At 36.5% G+C, this 24,044-nt stretch overlaps 1 protein-coding gene across 1 annotated transcript in view; it reads right to left on the bottom strand.

Annotated features, from left to right (window-relative positions):
- Positions 1–24,044, bottom strand: part of ADAM33 (ADAM metallopeptidase domain 33) — an 897,076-nt gene that overhangs the window by 382,824 nt on the left and 490,208 nt on the right. Inside the window, exons 7-8 of the mRNA XM_044064075.1 lie at positions 20,145–20,198; positions 19,568–19,639 (exon numbers count right to left, since the gene is read on the bottom strand). Of these exons, the coding sequence (XP_043920010.1) occupies positions 19,568–19,639; positions 20,145–20,198 (126 nt within the window). The remainder of the gene's footprint in view (positions 1–19,567; positions 19,640–20,144; positions 20,199–24,044) is intronic.

Below are 24,044 nucleotides of genomic sequence, written 5' to 3'. Positions count from 1 at the left end.
TAAAGTAGGAAGAAACACAAATACAGTAAAAGCAGACGAATAAAGTGCAATTTTTTTTATATATATAAAACAATAGAAACGAACAAACTGATTTAAACAAGTTACCCAATTAACCAGAAAAAAACTCAAAACTGAACCCTGTTCCAGCAGTCTTCAATCAGACAAGTTCTAACTGCACACTCCTGCTACTAGGGTGCAGGGGAACCTTCTCCAAAAAAAGATGAGATCAGAAAGACTGCAGCACTGAATGTACTCACAATATTTCTGATAGGTATGTTAGAAAAACAAAATCTCATGGCTACCTCATCATTTTAAGCTTTCTGATTGGTATGTATAAGGAAATTAATGAACAGCATCATATAATTCCCTTCACTTTTGGTAGTAATTTGTGACTGAAATATTTTCCTGCCCAACTTTAGAACTCAATAACATAGCAGCGTGTAACCTAATTACAAGTAAGCCACAGTAAAATCTCAAGAGTCTAACTTTCACATCTCAGGTACCATCCATACCATTAAACACTTCTCTTCAAACAGTTTCATTGGTCAAAACACTTACAATCTATCCCTGTCAGATATAGTTTGTTTCTTTAATAGAATAATTCAGTTACTTTTTTTTGTCTTAACTAAAGTAAAGCCTACACTGCATTCTTCATACTACACAGACAACATCAAAAGTACATAATCTGTTAGTAAGAAAAATAAAATACTTCTGTCCTTATAGCAACACTTTAAAACCAGTTTCACCAGGGTCCTGTCACTGCTGTCAGACATTAGGATTTGCAATGTTGTATAACTAAAATGAAAAATGGCAATGCATATGAAAGCTCTCTTTCCTTTATGTTCAATATTTTGTAGTACTGTCTCTGATGTCCAAAATTCTTTACATCTTTCTACAGCTGAATAAAAGACAGTATAGTAAAGTGTAATAAATATTTAAGGTGCCAAGGTGCTACAGACTTATTGTTATACATGTTTTTGGAATTGTCTTTGGTTGTCTTTCCTAAGGTTTAAGGATTCATATACACCTCATAATGACATACCTTTCAAAAGTCCATATTTTTTGCCAAATGTCCAGATTTTTGTCTCATATTTTTGATTTGTTCCTCACAAAATCTGTGGTTTTCCAGCAAACCACTGAGGACTGAAGTTTCTAAACACAACAGGCATTTGAGTTTCAAACCTCATATTCTTCATGTTAAAGCTATTATTTTATCGGTTTTCTAAGTTTCTAATAGCAAAAGTCTGAGTTCTCAAAGATTAGACTTTGTGATGCCCTGCACTGGCCCAATAATCAAGGAGCCTCAATCCTCACCACAGGCAACAGCTAGGGGGCGTACACACTGGAAGGATGACAAGTACACATACAGTAAAGGGCAATTTCCCTTAAGAGCACACAAAGAGCAGTCAGTCTGGGGCTGGTTTCTCCCTCTCTCTCCAGATCCCAGTAAGACTTCCCACTGGCACAGCTATAGGGTTGAGATCTGAGCTGAGTGGCCAAGCCAAAACCTCCAGCATCCTCTCTATTCAACCAGTGCCCAAGTAGCTGACGCAAACACACTTTGAGATTTCAAAGATATACAAAAATACACACACACACACCTGGGAAAGGCTGGCACATGTTTACTAGCTATGCCCCCTTTTAAACAGACTATAAGGTAGTTCCAGCTGCTATCAGCCACCATTATCAGCTACTATAAGGCCCTTAAAGGGTGTTTAATCTTATTGTATAATGTTACTACTAATCCAAATGGTAGTCTGACCAAGCAAAGCTACTGGAGTGGCCTGCACAGTGTCACCAAATAAATATGCAAGTACTTTAAGAGCTTAAATATGTCTCACAAATATCAGCCACAAAGATAGGTTTAAATATATTTAATAATACATAATAAAAGAACAAGACAATACTCAGTCAATCAACACAGTAACTTCAGAGTTCAAAATCACAGGAAATATTTTAAAACAACATTGCATGACAGTCTCAAATAAATACAGAAAGCATCTAAACTAATCTTTACTTATTTTTCAACATTGCATGACAAGGTCAAATAAATATAGAAAGCATCTAAACTAATCTTTATTTATTTTTATCTTATATTCCTATTTACATCTATAAAAGAGATGCTATGTCCTAAATCTTACGTACAGCAAGGCAAGTGCAGATGGTGACGATGAATGGATGCTCTTGCTAGGTCCAAGCCAAACTACAAAATGCACAGTCTCTGTGTGAGAGAGTTCTTAAATTAATATCACATTTTACTGCTGGGTTAGCTTGGATGGCATCACTTTTTGTCACCTGACTTCAGTTCCCAGGCTAAAACAGAAACTAACAGAATTTAACATCTCTGTGTTAAACAAAACAAGCACTGTGAAGACGGACTGCACCGGACAACCTTGCTTCCACAAACAGCTTTATTATACGTTAAACAGTAGCCAAATAACACGTATTTCGTCACTTGAATTAGACTTCATCAGACAAGAAAAAACATGACAAACAACCATTTATATATGCTGACCTTTTGTTTAAAATACCCAATAAGAATCTAGCAATCCCCATAGAATATGAATGAATGTGCGCATGCACTGAATACAAATATAAATGTATATGACATTGAACAGATCAAAATAAAATGCTGCGATTCACAGATGTAAAATATATAGAATGTATATATAAATATATATATACCACTTGTACAATAACAAATAATGTCATAAAACCAGTTTTTTATATATATATATAAAAAAACTTCGTGGCTACACTAGTTTGAAAATAGAGACTAATTTGTATTAAAAAATCACCAACAGTACTCCCATCTAGTGGTCAAAATTGGATGTGCACTGAATTTCCATCCTAAATTTAGTGCTCCATTAATGGATAGTAACTGTTTTATATAGTATCTGAATAAATGATGAATATATATATAGGAGTCTATGAAATATAAAATATATATATATATATATATATATATATATATATATATATGGAATAGATAACGATTGTATATAATATGCATATTCTAAATATATGAATGAATGTTGTTGTAAATGAGTTAGATGTATACACAAATGTAAAAATGTAAAAATGGATAATCACCAAACATAAAACAATGACAGACCATAAATTAATAATATAATAATAATGTAAAATAGTATATTGTGTATATATATATATATATATATATATATATATATATATATGTACAGGCATGACGTGTGAGAGAGCAAATATATAAAAAATATGTCTGAATTCTATACCAACCCCTAGATCAAATGTATAAAAAACATGTTGTATAATCTAAAATTTCATCTAAAAAAGTTTATAAAAAATGGATTGATGCAAAATGAACTATCAGAAATGTACCAGGTAGGCAAATATAAATATATATAAATATAAATATGAATATAAATATGAATATAAATATAAATATAAATATGAATATAAATATATGTATCAAATGTATATAATATAAAAATTTAAAAATATTTAAAAAATATATATAAATATATGTATATATATATATGAATATGAATATAAATATGAGTGTATTATAACAAATGTATATATATAAAAATGATATTGCATGACATGAAAATGAAAATGAAAATGAAAAGTAAAAGGTGAAAAATATTACAATTTAGCTGCCCTTAATTTTAAAACTGGAGCAAGGGAAATATTGTCATTTAACCCAGGGAATTTATTTGCCTCCAAAATAATTTGCCAAAATAATTCCCTATATTCTATCTGGGTCTCCCAAAGGCCCCCTCTTTCATCTTTCACTACCTCATCTAAAATGAAAAATGTATATTTTGCCAAAGGGCAATTTGTCAAGTGTTTATATAGTGCATTGTGTTCATTCTTCTTTTTGATGTCATTCAAATGTTCATAAATCCTTCTTTTAATCTTTCTCTCTGTCTTACCAACATAGAAGGCCGAGCAAATATCACATAGAGCAATATATACAACTCCAAAAGAATTACAATTGCTGTATGTTTTGCCAACAATATCTTTTTCTCTTACTTGAACAAAACTTTTTTGTGTATTAGTCATAAATGAACATTGTGAACACATTCCACAGGAATAGGTACCCTTAATTTTATTACTTTTCTTGTTTTCCCTATGTTGGACTATCAACCAATCTTTAATGTTGCGTCCTTTTCTAAAAATAATATTGAAAGAATCAATCGACTTGTTAAAACTCAGGTCTGTAATGTTAAGGAATTTGTCCCATTCCTTAAAAAACACCTGTTTTACAATACCTGCGTCACCGCTATATTGGGTGACAAATGAATGAGTGTACATTTTATCTATTTTCTTATTTTCTAATGAACCTGATGCTTGAACGTTAGCAAAATTGGGAGGATGGTGATAGCTCAATATAGGTGCAAATCTATCTTTTCTCCCTCCTACGACTTCTACTTTAATGCAATTGCACAAATCTATCATTTATTCAGATACTATGTAAAACAGTTACTATCCATTAATGGAGCACTAAATTTAGGATGGAAATTCAGTGCACATCCAATTTTGACCACTAGATGGGAGTACTGTTGGTGATTTTTTAATACAAATTAGTCTCTATTTTCAAACTAGTGTAGCCACGAAGTTTTTTTATATATATATAAAAAACTGGTTTTATGACATTATTTGTTATTGTACAAGTGGTATATATATTTATATATACATTCTATATATTTTACATCTGTGAATCGCAGCATTTTATTTTGATCTGTTCAATGTCATATACATTTATATTTGTATTCAGTGCATGCGCACATTCATTCATATTCTATGAGGATTGCTAGATTCTTATTGGGTATTTTAAACAAAAGGTCAGCATATATAAATGGTTGTTTGTCATGTTTTTTCTTGTCTGATGAAGTCTAATTCAAGTGACGAAATACGTGTTATTTGGCTACTGTTTAACGTATAATAAAGCTGTTTGTTGAAGCAAGGTTGTCCGGTGCAGTCCGTCCTCTTCACAGTGCTTGTTTTGTTTAACAGTTTGTTTTTGCACTGCACTTCATATCCTGGTTTATAAGTTTTTCAATGGAGAATGAGGACAGTTCTTCCCCGATACGCTCGAGCGCTGGTACATCTCAAGGGGATCAACTTACGGCACTTATTGGGCAACTGAGTCAGTTAGTTGCACTGCTCACTCCTGTTTGCAACACGCTGGTTAGTCAGACAAGTAACGCGACACCTCCAGGGAACCAGAACGCTTTACGTACACATGGAGAGAGCAATGGAGGGATAACAAGCAATGTGACTAACCGAGATAGTGTGGTTCTTGCAAACACTGGTCCTAGTGGAGCTAACAATTTTCCTAACATCGGGAATCGAGATAGCAGTCCTGTTTTAGAACAAAACAACTATGGTAACATTCGTAGGCTGCTTGGAAATCAAGGTGACTGTTCTATTAATAATGATACTACTCTTAATGACTGGCTTAAACGGAAAATAGCATTTAAAGACATTTCCTATATTGACAATGATAGTACTAGTACTTATACTGAACATTTGCATCAACTTAATGATTTACTATTTAAGTACAGGATTTTGAACATAGATAATGCATATTTAAAAGAGTGCCTGAAGGTAAAAATTGTTCCAAAGGGTTTATGTATATACAAATACCCTAACAATGTAAAAGAAGGCACTAAGTTCTATGATAAGTTGCTCAACATGTTTGATGGATGGGGCTTTGAGCTCCTGAGAAGTATTATCAAGAATAACGAAGATGATATTGAATGTCTAATGAAGCAAATTGATGTTGTAAATGGAAAAATTACAAATGACCTTTTATTTACTGTTGGTTTAGAGAGAAAAAAATATTTAGGTTTGAGAAAAGATATAGATGTGAAATGTGAGAGAATTTTAGAAAAGAAAAAAAGAAAAATTTTAAGGGACACGTTTGAATATGAGAAGGGTATTCAATACCCAAAACCAAAAATTTTTTTTAATTACAAAAATGAGAGATTTTTACACAACGACACATACAGGCATGACACTATTGAAGATTACGAAGAGGGACAGGCTGACTTTGGACATGATGTGTTTGACCCTTTAGAATATCCCCCCCTCCGAAGGTCAGAAAGGATAAGAAATCAAAGAGAAGAAAACTATCAGAAGAAAGGATGGAGGGGAGGGGGGGTAGGCAGAGGGAGGAGATACTAGTCACTGTCCCTGTAGAAATATCTACTAATGAGAGCATTTTGAGTGTTGATACCAACAACATTGACACGAATATTCAACACATTGGTGACACCTCAGTTATTTGTACATGTGCTAAATACAAGAATTTTAACATTTTTAACTACACAGAACTTGAGATTGATTACTTATATTTTGAGTTGTTTTCCAAGGGACTCAATTTTGTACCAAAAACTAAATGTGACATCACTAGAATGATTATTGACATGAAAATGTTTTTGAGAAAAATGAACCTAGAGTTAATTTGTGGGGGCACTTCAGGAGATGTAGGTTATTCTGATGAATTAAAGAAAAAAAGTATATGGAACCCTCCTATACACCCACAACTAAGAAATTTTGAAAACATTATAGAGAATGAATTAAGAAAAGCAGTTAAAATTAATCATTTTGCTCCAAACCTTACAGTTGAAGAGTTTTCACTGCTCAAGAGTTTAAAAGAAAACACTAACTTGAGAATTATGAAACCTGATAAAGGGGGTGGATTGGTTCTTACGAGCTCTATTATGTATAAAGGCAAAATGTTCAATCTTTTTCTGGATGAGTCTAAATATGACAATATCTCTATCAACGAGATTAACATTGGGTATAAAAGGATTTACACAACACTATATGACTTATTTTTGGATGGACTTATTGATTACAATATGTTCGAATTTTTATACAACAGCAAACCTAAAATCCCTTCAATCTTTGGGATTCCCAAAGTACATAAAAATTGCAGTGACCCCCCTTTACGTCCTATAGTGGCTGCAGAAGGTTCAGTTATTTCCCCTTTGGCCAAGTATATAGACACTAAGTTAAAGGACACAATGGTCAGGGGTATTTCATATTTAAAGGACTCATGGGATTTTTTGGGCAAAGTGAAGAATATCACTACTATGAAGGACATTATTTTTGTGACCATAGACGTCGTTGATTTGTTTGGCTCAATACCTCACAACACAGGAATGGATTGGTTTGAAGAAGCTATTAAGTCTTTCAAATCATTAACAGATGATGAAATTCTTGTATGTGTCAACCTTATGGAACTAGTTTTGAAACACAACTATTTATTTTTTCAAGGGGAATATTTTCACCAAAAAGGTGGTGTGGCCATGGGAGCAAGGTGTGCTCCAATATACGCTAATATGGTTTTAAATACATGGGAAGATAAATATATTTATAATGGGAGTTATAAAGATTGCTGGGTTCTATATAAACGTTTCCTAGATGATATTATTATATTTTGGAAGGATGGTTTTGACAGGCTCTATGATTTTATCCAGTATATCAACCAGACTACTACTTTTAAAATTTACTCATGATATCAATGTAAATAGTATAAATTATTTGGACATCACATTAGAAAAAGAAGGAGACCATTTGAAGTCAAGGGTGTATAGGAAAAAAACTTTTTCCAACTCCTACTTACACTATAATAGTGCACACCCTTTACATCAGAAGAAGAGCATTGTAAAAGGTCAAATGGTGAGGATTTCTAGAATGACTTCTAACAATCAAGATTTTAGTGATGAAATTGATTTTTTGGTTAATATGTTTTTGGATAGAGGTTACCCCTTAGATTTGTGTAATTGCATTAAAGTAGAAGTCGTAGGAGGGAGAAAAGATAGATTTGCACCTATATTGAGCTATCACCATCCTCCCATTGTTGCTAACGTTCAAGCATCAGGTTCATTAGAAAATAAGAAAATAGATAAAATGTACACTCATTCATTTGTCACCCAATATAGCGGTGATGCAGGTATTGTAAAACAGGTATTTTTTAAGGAATGGGACAAATTCCTTAACATTACAGACCTGAGTTTTAACAAGTCGATTGATTCTTTCAATATTATTTTTAGAAAAGGACGCAACATTAAAGATTGGTTGATAGTCCAACATAGGGAAAACAAGAAAAGTAATAAAATTAAGGGTACCTATTCCTGTGGAATGTGTTCACAATGTTCATTTATGACTAATACACAAAAAAGTTTTGTTCAAGTAAGAGAAAAAGATATTGTTGGCAAAACATACAGCAATTGTAATTCTTTTGGAGTTGTATATATTGCTCTATGTGATATTTGCTCGGCCTTCTATGTTGGTAAGACCGAGAGAAAGATTAAAAGAAGGATTTATGAACATTTGAATGACATCAAAAAGAAGAATGAACACAATGCACTATATAAACACTTGACAATTTGCCCTTTGGCAAAATATAAATTTTTCATTTTAGATGAGGTAGCGAAAGATGAAAGAGGGGGCCTTTGGGAGACCCAGATAGAATATAGGGAATTATTTTGGCAAATTATTTTGGAGGCAAATAAATTCCCTGGGTTAAATGACAATATTTCCCTTGCTCCAGTTTTAAAATTAAGGGCAGTTAAATTGTAATATTTTTCACCTTTTACTTTTCATTTTCATGTCATGCAATATAATTTTTATATACATACATTTGATATAATACACTCATATTTATATTCATATTCATATATATATATATATATATATATATACATATATTTATATATTTTTTTTAAATATTTTTAAATTTTTATATTATATACATTTGATACATATATTTATATTCATATTTATATTTATATTTATATTCATATTTATATTCATATTTATATTTATATATATTTATATTTACCTACCTGGTACATTTCTGATAGTTCATTTTGCATCAATCCATTTTTTATAAACTTTTTTAGATGAAATTTTAGATTATACAACATGTTTTTTATACATTTGATCTAGGGGTTGGTATAGAATTCAGACGTATTTTTTATACATTTGCTCTCTCACACATCATGCCTGTACATATATATATATATATATATATATATATATATATATATATATATATATATATATACAATATACTATTTTACATTATTATTATATTATTAATTTATGGTCTGTCATTGTTTTATGTTTGGTGATTATCCATTTTTACATTTTTACATTTGTGTATACATCTAACTCATTTACAACAACATTCATTCATATATTTAGAATATGCATATTATATATAATCGTTATCTATTCCATATATATATATATATATATATATATATATATATATATATATATATATATACATATATTTTTTATATTTCATAGACTCCTATATATATATTCATCATTTATTCAGATACTATGTGAAACAGTTACTATCCATTAATGGAGCACTAAATTTAGGATGGAAATTCAGTGCACATCCAATTTTGACCACTAGATGGGAGTACTGTTGGTGATTTTTTAATACAAATTAGTCTCTATTTTCAAACTAGTGTAGCCACGAAGTTTTTTTATATATATATAAAAAACTGGTTTTATGACATTATTTGTTATTGTACAAGTGGTATATATATTTATATATACATTCTATATATTTTACATCTGTGAATCGCAGCATTTTATTTTGATCTGTTCAATGTCATATACATTTATATTTGTATTCAGTGCATGCGCACATTCATTCATATTCTATGAGGATTGCTAGATTCTTATTGGGTATTTTAAACAAAAGGTCAGCATATATAAATGGTTGTTTGTCATGTTTTTTCTTGTCTGATGAAGTCTAATTCAAGTGACGAAATACGTGTTATTTGGCTACTGTTTAACGTATAATAAAGCTGTTTGTGGAAGCAAGGTTGTCCGGTGCAGTCCGTCCTCTTCACAGTGCTTGTTTTGTTTAACAGTTTGTTTTTGCACTGCGCTTCATATCCTGGTTTATCTCTGTGTTAAAAATACATATCTCTCAGATGTTTGCAGATCTTGGAAGTCATAAAAGGTAAAACAATAAAACGCTTTTACATTTGAAACCTAGTAATTATTTCTCTTTCAAGACAATACAAAAACATCTAGCTCTAGACAGTGTGTCTGCTATTGAACTGAAACTGAGAAATGACCTATTTTGTTTATGGCTCAACTATAAAGTAACTTAACCTCAACTATTCTTAAATTTTGCAGGTTAATCTTCTATGTTCCAACAGGGTACACTGCGGATACATCTTAGCTCAGTACATAACATACAGGTCTGTATAAATCATATCAATATTCACAAATGACATAGAATTATTTACAAAATTCCAGATAGCTGGGCTGGCAATATTTCCCTATATCACAGTTTTAAATTAATAATACCATGCTTCTTTAATGGCTAGAAAAAGTAAACATTGTGTTTTCATACAGTGTAAGGAGAACAAAATGCTGTCATGCCAAGGGTAGTTTAAAGTATTTAGATAAAACCAGCAGAAAGTTATAAATCAAAGTGGAAAGAGGTGATAATGAAGTGCAGTGAGGTGTTCAAGATATAGGAAGAAATTTGAATTTTGGATACAGATCCTTAAAGAATAATGCCTTCATAAAGTCACAGAACAAATTCTGAGAACTAAGTCAACACAGCAATGGAGAAATGGGGTTTTGCCAGTAGAGATAACTGCAAGTAGGGGTACACCTAGAATTTACTGGAGAAAACTGGCAAAGCAGCTATATATATTGGGAATGAATAAGTAGAGAGAGAAAGGTAATAGAGTGGGATGAGGCTATGCAGGAGTATGGATTGCAGGCTACAGACTGCCTTTCTTACCAGAGATTGATATCAGAGTATAGGCAAATAAAAAGGAATAGGGAAGCCCTAACTGATATGCCAGCTGTAGTAGAGATTTAGCAGAATGCAGAACAGAAGCTGCTGTTTAAAATGGATAATTAGTAGTGCATATAAAATATTACATAATAACTAAAGGAATCAGTTAGTGGAGGTTAGAAAAGACTTAGAAGAGAGAATGGAAAAGCAATTTATAAACGCACAATGGAAGGACATATATTTGTCTCCCTATGCAAAAAAAGTTCAAAAGGTTTTGAACTTTTGCTTGGAAATGTTTCCATAGGTATTTCTATACCCCAAGCTGACTTCTATGAATTTATTCTCAGTTAGTTAGCAAAAGCTGGAGGTGTGATAGGAAAGATGGAATTAACTAGGAACATGTTTTTGGGAATGTAATGAGTTAGTATATTTTAAAACTTCCCCGCAGAGTATTCTGTTAGAAATATTGTGGGAACAAATTGATATAACTAAGGAAGTGATACTTTTGAGCTTGGGCACAGTATCTGAACTGTCTAGACACAGCAAGGCCTTCAATTTAATGCAATCGACCGCCAAAAAAGAAGTTAGTAGAAAATGGAAATCAAACTCAAAACTAGTTGTAATTGAAGTATTGCATATTGTTAAAGAGATACAATAAACTTAAGCTGGAAAATGGATGAAGCAAATTACAGTAATAAATGGAATTTGTGGGAACAACACATGGTAATGTTCAGGAGGAGTGAGGTGTAAGAGAAGGTAGGAATTTAGTAATTTATGTAATGTTCAAGTTATAAAGAAATAAAATGTGCATTGTACAGTGCATAAAACTCATTTTTATGGTTTGTTTTCTTTTCTATTAATGTACATGTGCTTATCTCTTAAGTGATAATTTAATAGCTGTGTTTTAAATAAAAGGAGTTTAAAGTACTCCTTCGCAGTCTGACATTTTTTATCAATGATCTCTTTTGTCATATAAACATAGAAATAGGCAAAAGTTAGGATTCATAGACAAGTTGCATGGTACACAGCATGCATTTATGCAGAAATTGGCCATGCATAAGCTGGCACAGGATAGTAGTAACTCATAGTCTCATAATGAGCCACAGTGAAATAAGCACAAATACACAACAGAAAATAACTGAAAAATTACTACATAATGGGATGAAAGTAAAAGTGGGTAGATAAATGAGATCCAAATGATATACAACTGTATATGAAGTGAATACAGTCAAAATGCTTAGTCATATGTGGGGGACTGTACATCAGTGTGTGCCTGACTATAAAAGGGAAGCACCAACATATATTGGAGTTACAGACAGCAACAATGCTAGGAGTAGTAGTATTAGTTATGCAGCAGTATACTTTAGGTTCATCTGCACTTAGGTTCATAGGTATGTATAAGGCTATCTGTACTTGTATGCCATTTTAAGCCTAGCCAATATAGATTCATAGGAGATTAATAGATTCATAAATTAGTACTAGGCTAACTGCCCTTGTGGGTCATTTTAAGCCTAGCCAATTACCCCATGTGAGAATCAAACTCTGTACCTTGTGTCCTTAAGGTAAACACCTTAACCATTATGCTAAGCTCCCATCACCCCATATCCCTCCTAAAGGTGAAAATCAAACTTGTAACTTGTATCTGTGAGGTAAACACCTTAATCATTATACCATCCCCCAATTCATTAACGCTTCCTGTCACATCCCTATTCAGGATTTGAACCCTGAACCATCAGGTTATCAGTTGGTTGATTAAACTGGTGGAGGACAATTACTGTAGCTGCCCATGATGAGGGCTAGCAGAGTGCCATACACTTCCAGATGCAAATGAGGACTGTATATCCAGTGATGACATAGTAGACAATCACTCCTGGTACATACTCTACAGTGACCTCAGACAGTACTGCCACTGTGGGCAGTTACAGTGGTAATGGCAATCCTTTGAAGATAGGTGGAGATAGAAGTGCAGTGAGCCACTGTAAAACTGAAAAGCACAACTAGTACTGTGTCCCTGAACAATCTTCATGAATGCCATGACAGACAGCAATTAGCTCCATGTTGCACTAGGTTGCAGCAGACTGTGCCTGGATGATTGTCTGGTACATCTGCTCATGGACCCTGAGTACCTCCTACATGTTAAGAGCTAACCGTAACATGTGACAACATTTGCCACGCCTACTAGGTTGCATATGGGTGATATACCTCATCAGAAACAGTGTGATCATCTGTCAGTGCAACCGCACAGGGGTCTTCACCCCCACTAAGGATGGTGCCACTGTGCCATCAAACTGCAACTCATGTGTCTGTGTCTCTCCATCATTGTCAGCCACTTCATGGGTAACAACATCAAGAAGTTTTCCTACTCCACCCTCTACAAGTATCATCTCAGCAGTGCTCTGCCCTGCCCCAATATTACACAATAAAAGATCCACTGCAGTGAACATGAGTATATTTGTTAAAACAGAGTCCCTGTGGCATGCATTACATCCTACATTTGCTGCCCTCCTAACATGGCTGGATACCTGATGTTCCTGTAACTATACATATAATATATTATATGGTAGGCCTCCAGCCCCTGTGTGTAGTGTTGCTGTACAGAACACTGCTGAACATGGCACTGATACAAAACAGCATCCCTCGAGATATGGGGAGACTGGTCCAACTTAAAGTCAGTGTCACTCCTCAAATGATGATCCCAGGACCACTGCCTCCCTGCAGAGCTATCAAAACAAAAGAAAAAAACTCTTCTGGCTCTGTCACCCTGCTGCTGTTAAGTGGCACCCTCTGTGGCCAACTTCTCAACTATTATGGAATGTGGCTGTGCCTTAGCTTGGCATCACATGTCAGTAACATGCCAGCAACGCTGGTGTAATTTTATGGTTGTGCCCCCATGATGCAGTAGTAGAAATATACTTCTTACAGGGTTCATCCAAATTATTAGGACCAACAGGTATGTATGGGGTACAGAAGTCATCCATGTTGCCAGACTTAGTGGACATCTTGCGAAAGGTGGTGACCCAGCCTTACCTTAGAACATTGTAAGAAATACACTTTTGTAGGCATAGAGCTGACAAATTAGCCACTATATGCTGCCTATACCATATGTTGTAACAGGTATCTGCAGGGACAGCATGCCCTGATACTGTGGGCTGCCTTGTTGCTAGTACAACATACATACAATATGCAGATGCAGGCACACTTATTTTTTTCTACAGTTTTGTAATGTAAATTCCTGTATAAAAATGAAGTTCTTAGGAAGACAGACAAAAGCAACTTACACATTCTTTCCGAGTACTGTGTGCATCATCCAAGTTGCATATGAGCCCAGAAAGTGCTGCTGTTCCTCCTTATACTGCTGCTAAGAGATTCAACTTAGTTTCTTAAATCTATGTGATCTAGCATACAAAATGGTAGTGTACCTGTAAATCAATGCAATGTCATACCTGTTTGTGGAATGTTTAGGTAAATTATGCATGTCTTATGTCTATAAATCACTGAATTTTGTTGCTTCACATCTGAAAGATAAAGTGCAGATTGCTTTCTATACTTAAGACTATGAGCTCCTGCTGGACATTTGCTCAAGTTCTTGTGTCACAATATTTTGCAGCTTCATGTTACTCTACCCAAGTTTCAGAAATCCTATTGCAAGCATGATTAGCTGATTCTTCTGTTTTATTCCTTATAAAACTGACTTCTCTTTCTGAGGAGATTCATGAGACTATGGCTTCTTCTAGTACCTGCCAGAGAACACCTGCATGATATGTAAATGAGATTAATATTATGCCCTATCTCCTTCATAGCCACTTCAGAGAGTGGCTACTGGGTCCCTATGATGCGTGCCTTCAAGAAGGAATGATATGACCTAGCTGAGGTCAATTACAGGCTGGGGAAACAATGCCAGTGCTGTTATGATAACCTGCACCACCAAACTTGATGATATCCATGTATGGGAGGCAACATCTCCTTTAATAGCATTATAAGTGGATAGCCTTATTTTTTTATTCTATTTTATGTTTGGGACTATTTTTACTACTAAAAGGTATTTGTCAGTTAGTTTAGGAAATATGTGAATGCTAGTGTGCAGATCTCCAATGTCAGGTAGAGGGAGAAGTCTAGCTGGCACAATGAGGGCTGTGTGCCAGTACTATGAACCAGCACCTCACCCCCTCGGCTTTTCAAGTAAACAGTAAAAGTCAGACTCACACCCCTCCCATCTCTTCCATTCAAGAGCAAAAAAAAATGGACATTCCTTATACTGGCACATCAACCAAGTGCCCAGATGTATGACTTGGTCCCGCTCCCTCCTGTCCTAGCCATTCAAGTCCCATTTCTGCTTCCTGCCCCCAACCCTCCTTCAACACATTTTATTACAAAAGAAGAAAAATATATATTTTTTCTTTTAAACTATAAAAAACTGCTTGCTGCAAATGTAGTAAACAATTCCTACAGTTTACACCCTGCCTGCATGGAGCACTACGGTGCTCATATTTTAGTTAAAATAAAAAAAAAATCTTATTTTAAACTGCAGCAAACTGCTTGCTATAAATGTATCATACAGTTGCTGTAGTTTATACCTTGTCTGCAAGGCATTCTACAGTGCTCAGGTTTTAGTTAAAAAAAAAAATATATATATTTTTTACATTTAAGTTGTAGCAAACTACTTGTTACAGTGTAGCAAGCATTTGCTACAGTTTAGATCACACATGAAGTGCTACAGTACTCAGGTTCAACCACAAATGCAACACCTGCATTTAAAAGCCAGTATTACATTAAAGACATATCAGGATTGACTGTTCATGCACCCCCAACACTTTGCCCTGGGGCAGTTGCCCCTCTCATCCTTCCCTAGCTATGTTGCTCGGTAGAGTTGAAGATGGCACTTAATAAAATTATCATCTACATTTAATATAGAAAATAGAGGTAATCCAGAAAGTTTGAGTAAAGTTTGGTATCCCACTTGTGACTCAGAGGGTGACAGGACTAACAAGAAACAGAGTACAAAAGGTTAGCCCAAATCACTTTAGCTAGCAGAGCTAGGAGGTTCTTCCTCTGATACCTTCCCTGTGAGAGGAATAAAGAGGCCTTGTTTAAGTTTCAAGAAGGTTCTACAGTTAAGCAGGTAGATGGATGAGTGTTCTTGTTCTAATGAACTCATCCATCTACCTACTTAACTAAATAAATTACTTGAGAGAATGAAAGAATCCTAGATTTGGTAGCTAAAGTGATTTTATCTGGACTAATCCTTTGTATTGTGTTTCTGGATTTAATATGGGGTTCAGCAAGGACCTGTTACAGGGAGCGGTACCACTGCATCATCTCACAGCACACCACTTGGTGTGTCCCCTTGTGTAACTATGCCATTTTCTTTGTAAGTAGGTTAACATATGCTCAGTGAACACACACTTGCCTGCTGCCTGTCACACACACTATATATATAAGAGACTGTGACACATTGTCCTTCCCCTGCCCCTCCCCCTTTCCTAGCCTACTTGCTCTTTTACTCTTCGACCTCTTCCCTTCTCTCTCTCTGTATGTATGTATATATATATATATATATATATATATATATATATATATATATATATATATATCAAACAACAGAGCCCTATCCCTACCAAAAAGTGCTACCCTGCTTCACCCTGATCCTTCCAATTCTTATATGCTGGCTAGTATGACCCTTTGCTTGTTGCCTTCCCCTTTGCCCTACTTTCTTGTATACCCCTTTCCTCCCCTTTAAATCATCCAGGTGGTTTCTAAATAAGTGGATGCTATGGAAAAGCAAGTGCAACTAGTATATAGCTGTATAGCTTTATGTAGCACTTTATGCCATCCTGTTGTAGGATGTGCCAGCCCATGCAGCCTACCTAATAGAGGTGAGATGTATCAGTCTGTGAGTTCACATTTACATTCACATTTCTTGTAAAGTTGCAGAATATGGCTCATGACCGCTGCATGGACTGTGTCTTGTTCTTCTCTGAATGGGTTTCACTGCATGAATGTGTCTGCTTGCATAGTTGATGTGCTATTTATTTATGTACACTAGAGCACAGCTAGTTGCACATAAGCACGGTCTATCTCACTTTGCATATTTAATTAGTTTATATGTCATTCCACAGTGCAAGCCTTGCACAAAAGTGTAACGTATCTCTATGAATCCTGTTTACCATAATTCGGTATTAACATCAGGAAAGCGATCAGTAATAATCTAACTGCCTATGGATGACTTGTTTATAAAATTTATTACAAAGATGGAAGTATACCCTGCATTTCACTAGCTGGTCAACACAGAAGGACATATCCTATCCAAGCTAAACAATCACTCTCTGAATGGTATAATCTACCAAGGATTAAGAACGTCCTCATGCCATCATTACATAAACACAAGCCCTATTGCTGATGTTGCACAACTGCAAACAAGTAGCGAATGCAAAATATGACAACTGCTCCAAAATCATTTCATTTTCAGCATAGACTGTTTGCTGGAAAATAGTGATCTTGGATAGCTTTTTTCAGTTTATTATGCTTTATAAAGTAGATGGAGTGCTTAAACACTGTCATGGTGATATGGTCTCTGTCACTTGTTTCTAATAGTAGGTTGCACTGTAGCAGTGTACATCACTCCAGTGACTCATCTTATTGTTTTATCTAACAAGTATTGTTAACATATTTATTTCAACTGAGATATCATCTTCATTTACACTGGTTTCTTATAGGAATATTTATTGTTCAGATTATCATTCTTGTAAAAAAGTGTTTTGTAGTCAAGTACTATGATAAACTTGAACCTGAACCTGGAAAAAAAAACTGCACCAGATAGCATGCCCAAAGTCAAACAACTTAAATCCTGTACTAAATACAAATTATTTATGCGAGATCCATACCTTTGTACTTTACAAGATCTATCAGTAAACCCTTGTGGTGTAATGTTTTGTTTAATTCAGTGCATCATATACATTTGATTATCTTCTGGATATAATGATCTTATGCAGATAGTTAAAAGCAGTGTATTGTTTTAGTAATTGCATGAGTTCACATTGATTAATTTGTCAATGTCTTATTAGAATGAAAATTTCAACAGTCATTAATGAATTTCTATCAAACTTCCACATTTACTGAACACAATTTGCATATAAAATCCTCATGTACAACAAAGTATGAAAAAAAATGCTCTTCTGTTTAACTTTTTTATGCTAAAAGATTTTCAGTGCACAAATATTAAACACACAAACCTACATTTCCAAAATTCAGAAGATGATCATGACTTCCTTCAAAATGAATATTGCATTGGTTGTAGCTCCAAAAAGCCATGTAGAATTCATAGTATGACAACTTTTAAACTACAGTAACAGAAAATAAGATTAGCTAGGAGGCATTGAAGGGAAATTGTTTCCATTTCAGGACAAATCTAGAACCTAAATGGATGTTTCTATAATTAACTTTATATGGTTCATATCAAATCTAATAGTAACATAGGGGTAAAACTAGAGGTTTGTGTGTTTTTCTGCTGGACATTACTGATAGTAATTAGCTTTGATCTTGCACTACAGGAACCTACTTTTACCAATCCACAAAAATGGCTGTCTATGTAATGCTAGGAATGTTGGAGGTCTGATACAGCCTGAAGCCAACAACACTGCCTACATCATCTCTACGAACCGCCTTTGATTTTTAATGTTACCTTGCTGCATTATGGGACACAGATAAAATGAAGTCTGAGGAGTTTTATGAATTCCTGTCTTCATCGGCCTGTTAATGTCTGGCAAGTTTGACACTTCAGATACCAATTGCACTCGGCATATTTCCTTATTTATTCCTTTGTTAACTGGGTAAATTAACTGGTCCTAAACACTGGGCCATTCTCAGTCATGGCCTAGGCAAAACTGTAACATGAAACATACAGCAGTAAATACGTGCAGAAGAACAAATGTCATAGATACACATTAGTGAATAAGATACATAGTTATCAGCTCAGCATTTCTTTTACTCTGAACAAGTATAAATTGCCTAGTAAGTCTGAATAATAAGAAATACATTCACTGAGAAGCAGATTATCTACTAAAATATTTTCTTTGCAACCAAAATCCTGTTTATTGACAGAAGCCAAATGTTAATGTTTTTCTGGTATTAGATGATACAAATGTCCTTCTCCTTTTGTTATACTCTGCAGTATCTATGTCTGTCAAGTTGGTACAGAGGCTAACGCTGTGAGCTATACTTCCTTTGGTATATGATTTGATTCCCTCAGCCCTTATTTACCTACAGTGTATTCTTGAGCTAGTCACTTAACCAGCCAGTTCTTATGGAAAAATAGGAATTTGTGCAACAGAATGTCTCCCTAGAATGCAAGTGCAGTAAATACTTATGAATCTATATTTATGCTGTGATATGTTCTTCATTATGAGATACTTTATTTTTTACTGTTTTTAACTAGTCATGACTTAAAAAGTATATCTACTTGTAAAATACAACAAAGACAATAAACCCTCTGGGAACTGATGCAACTTCTGTGGTAAACCCATATTTACCTATTTGAGGGAGAGCAAGGTTGGTGTTTTCATATCACTCTGCCAGCCTATGGATCTGTGCATAAATTCAAAGCACTTTTATGGCAGTTAACCAAACAGCAATCTATATATGTATCAGGATATCTACAATATAACATATTGAGGTTAAGCTAATACAGGTATGTCTTCTTCAAGTGGAGCAAAATGTTGCACTCTTGTTATTTTCTGCTTTGAACTGTTCTAAAAAATCTAATTATTATTGAAATATGCTGAAGTTTACCTGCTCAAGGTGGTGTGCTAGCTCAATGAGGTGGTCTCTTGTCTTCTCCAAGTCATGTCCTCTTCTCTGGAACTGCAAAAATAACGTTTTAATAAAAGAATGTTTAATGGGCAGTATTATTACATAGTCAACCTGTACTTATACATAACTGAATTTTATATCACTGCTGCTCTAGTCATTTATGACATGGCACAAATAGATGTTAGCGCACCATTATACATAACTGAATTGTACATCACTGCTGTTCTTGTCATTTACAGCATGGCACACATAGATGTTAGCATACCAGTGCAAGAATCAGGAAAGGTTTTTGCCAGCTTTGCCTTATCCAATGCAAACACATCTGTATAGGTAAAGTGAAACTCTCAAATGGAAGAGAATCTTTCATGATCGTGTAACCCTGTAACACTTTAACTCCTCAACACATCTACTGAATATTAACATGTGGTTGAGAAACACTCCTAGGTTTGCATGCATTTATTCTTATCTAATATTTGATCAGACATTTAACATCCATCGCAGGTGTAGAATTTAGTGTAACAATGTTCTATTGCTTAATAAGAGGGGTGCCACGTACCTCATCTCTGTCTGCCACCAGAACAAGTTCAATGTTGTAGCTGCTCTCCCATTCCTAGGATAAGAAAAAAGAAGTTATGTCTTACCATAATGTTCCATCTGTGTTGTTCATCTTCTTTCATTCATCACTGATGGGTCCTGTTCCAAGCCCTCGGAACCGAGTCGGCCTTTTTACCAAGCTCACGCCAGCCAAAAAACTCTCGAGCTAAGTCTCTACCCAGAATGCCCTTTTCCCTGTTACCTCAGATCGAGTTTGCTAGAGAAAAGGAAGTAAAGCCAAAACCACTTCTGTGCAACTACCCTATGGCACCACTTAGGCCCAAAGCATCCTCCAGGAGACTCTGGAGGGGGAAGAAGGGTGGGAAGTGATGAATGAAAGAAGATGAACAACACAGATGGAACATTATGGTAAGACATAACTTCTTTATCTGATGTTGTTAATCTTCTTTCCATTCATCACTGATGGGACAGAATCCCAAGCTACCTTGAGGTCCATGGGCGGCCCTTATGAAAGAACATTCCTGAGTACCATTTAGCCGAAGGCAACTCTTCCTCTGGAGACCAAATCCAATATGTAATGATTGATAAAGATATGAGGCTTAGCCCAAGTAGCTGCTGCACAGGTGTCATCCATGGAAGCCCTGGAATGGAAAGCTACAGATGTTGCTATAGATCTAGTGGAGTGAGATTTAACTTTTGGCACAGGTTCATTACTGAGGGAATAGGTGAAACATATGCAGTGCCTTAGCCATTTGGAAATGTAACCTTGGAAACAGCCTCTCTCATTCTGGGCCTAGAAAAGGAGATGAAAAGCTGTTCAGATTTACGGATAGGATTGGTCCTGTCTAGATAAAATCTTAATTGTTTATGTACATCTAAAGAGTGAAGGCAGTACTCTCCTCTATTGGCAAAATTCAGAAAGAACACTGGCAGGTCAATGGTCTGGTTTATGGAGAATTCAGAAACAACTTTGGGGAGAAAGGATGGATTCGTCTGAAGTGATACTCTGTTTTTATGAAAGACCAGATAGGGCCTCTTGATACACAAAGCCTGCAGCTCCGAGACTCTTCTGGCAGATGTGATGGCTACCAAGAACAAAGATTTCCAAGACAAAAACATTAGGTCACACTTCGCAGCAGGTTCAAAAGGTTTATGAGTCAAAGACTGAAGGACTAGAGTGAGGTTCCATGGTTCCACAGGCTGTCTGACAGGAGGCCTGATATGAGAAGTTCCCTTGAGGAAAGCCTTGCAAATGCGTAGAGAGATAAGAAGGGTGCCATCTATACCACTGTGAAAATTGGAAATTGTCACTAGATGTACTCGTACAGTAGAGGCCGAGGCTCCAGTATCAAAAAACTTAGCCAAGTATTGAAGCACTGCAGTAACTGGAGCCAAATACGGGTCTAGCATGTTATTCTTGGACCAGATGGAGAATCTTTTCCATTTATCCTGGTATAGTCTTCTGGTGGATGGTTTATGAGAGGCCAGAATGATGTCTTGAACAGGCGAGAAGAGATTAGCTTGCCTGGCTACTAGTGGAAGTGGAGAAACCAAGCTGTCAGCTTAAGACTGGACAGATTTGGGTGACTCAACCCTTGGGAGGGAGTAATCAGATCTCGTAGAGGATATAGAAGCCACAGCTAGCATGTCCTTCTCTTTGGAGCCAAAAAAAGGATGAAGCTTTGATTGGAGCATTCAGAAAGGAAGACTTGAAGGGGTCTGCGAAGTCACAAATGCACATCCAGGCATGACGTCTCATAACAATGCCTGAACCCGCTACTCTAGCCACCCCTTCAGTTGCATGTGAGGCAACCTCATGGACCAGTTTGATACTGATTCCAGGGTTGTGAGCTGTGAGGCCACTTTGTCCCTGACCTCGTCAGACACTGTCCTGCGAGTGTCCCAGAGAGTTTGGAGATCAAGTCCATCTGGAGCCTCGTAAAATGTGCCAAATAATTCAGGGACCATATGGCAAAGGTCCCTGATGCAAAAACACGCTTCCCAAGTCCACCACCTGGGACTCCCTGTTGGGAGGGTGGACAGCGGGACTTTCCTCAGCCAAGTCCTTTTGTGTGGCCGCCGCCACCACCACCACCATAGCATCAACTGGTAACCCTTTGGACCAATGCGGGTTCTCCTCAGGAGGAGAAAGAATTTTGTCTGGTCTTTGAGGGATCACCACAATGGAATCAGGGTTCTTCCAAGCACACTGCACAATGAACTGGATGAGCTTGTCAGCAGGCGGGGTCACCCAAGAGATAGAAGGTCAGGCGCGAACAGCCTGCAGGAACACGGACTCCTCGGACGAAAGGTTGGAGGGCTTCCAGTCACCTCTCTGCTTTAACATTTCCAGGATGTCTTTGAAGGAGACATCATCAGGAGGTGACTGTGGGGACCCTTCACCATCATCGTAATCCGTGTTTTCCGTTAAGGACTCCTCGGGTGAGTCCATGTGCTTCTTCTTGCACGACTTCTTTTGAAGGGGCTCCTCAATGGGGGTCTCTGAGGAGGACTCGGAAGAGTGGGGACTCTGAACAAGGGTGTCCTGTAGCTTCTCTGCTTGGTGTCCCGGGGTGGTGGTCTGTGACAGCTGTAGCTCAGGGGGTAAAAACTGGACATCGGAGTGTTGCCAGAAGCAAGAGCCCTCTCCATCGCGCAGAAGGCAGGCCTGCCAAAGAGGGATGGGAGCCCAGAACCGAGAAAGACAATCTTGGGACCGTGGCCACACCCTGCTCTGACGAAACCGCCCCCATGGATGGAGCCTCAAGCAAGATCGGCAAAGGACGCGGCTATCTGCACCAAGGATGGAACCGAGGAGAAAGGTGGCTGTGTACTCTGGGCTGATACGCCCGTCCCCCAATGCCCAGATGGGTTCCAAGAAGGATTTTGGAGCAGAAGGCTTTGGAACTGAGATGGTCAAAGGAGGAGTGTAAGATGGAGTCCATGGATAAGGCAACCCAAGTCCTGCCAGTGGATGGGTCTTAGAAAGTGAGAGAATCCCCCTGACTAACAACAGCTGGTCTACAAGACGCACCACGTCATGTTCAGAAAGGCTCTGGTGGATCTAGTGGATACTCCAGACAGGGAGTCAGGATGTTCAATGAAGGGGCTATACGCTTGGCCCAGAAATGGATCTACAGAGGGGGAGTATTGGGTCCATGGTGCAAGGTCTGCTGGCACTGTAGTCTCTAGTTTCGAGATCGGAAGTAAAGGGGTCAAATCCAGTGAGGTCGGTACAACGCTCGGTGCCGAAGTGGCACTTGGAGCCACAATGGTTGGTTCCAAAATGAGAACTAATGGTATAGTGGAAGGTGTGCCCTTAGCTAAAATGGCCACAGGTGCCAAAGTTGACATAGGCATACTAAGGTCTATGATTGGTGCCGGAGGCAGGACCGGTGCTGAAACGGGCGCCGGTATTGAAGGCTTTGAAATGGTTGGAGCCAAAGAACATGAAGCCGAGGAGGCTGATTTATGCTCTGAAGATAACTTTGGGACCTTTGATTTCCCAGGTTTGCTCTGATCACCCGATGGTGAAGAAGGAACAGAGTGGGATCTCTTTTTGTCCTAAGAAGGAGGGGTTGATACCTCCATCGCAGAAATAGCCCTTTCAGAATGAGTTTATTTTTGCGCTCATTAAGAGTGCGTTGACTGAAACTCTGACAAATGTCACATGGAGGCTGCACCAAAAGGTGGGACACTCCCAAACAGTATACACAGTCATCATGAGAATAACTGTTGGGTAACTTGCCCTTACATGAAGTACAATGCTTAAAACCTGAAGTTCCCTTCTTATCTGACATCTTGATAGAGAAAAAACACCACAGGCCAGCTGTATAATCCAACTATAATCAAAGTCAACTCCGTTCAAAAAAGTCACAAATATAACAATACACTGGTATGA

Source organism: Protopterus annectens, chromosome 2.part2 (assembly GCF_019279795.1).
Source record: "Protopterus annectens isolate FY-2018-M chromosome 2.part2, PAN1.0, whole genome shotgun sequence".
Classification (NCBI taxonomy): domain Eukaryota; kingdom Metazoa; phylum Chordata; order Ceratodontiformes; family Protopteridae; genus Protopterus; species Protopterus annectens.
Note: the sequence above shows the minus strand (reverse complement) of the source record. Positions and strands in the feature narration are given on the sequence as shown.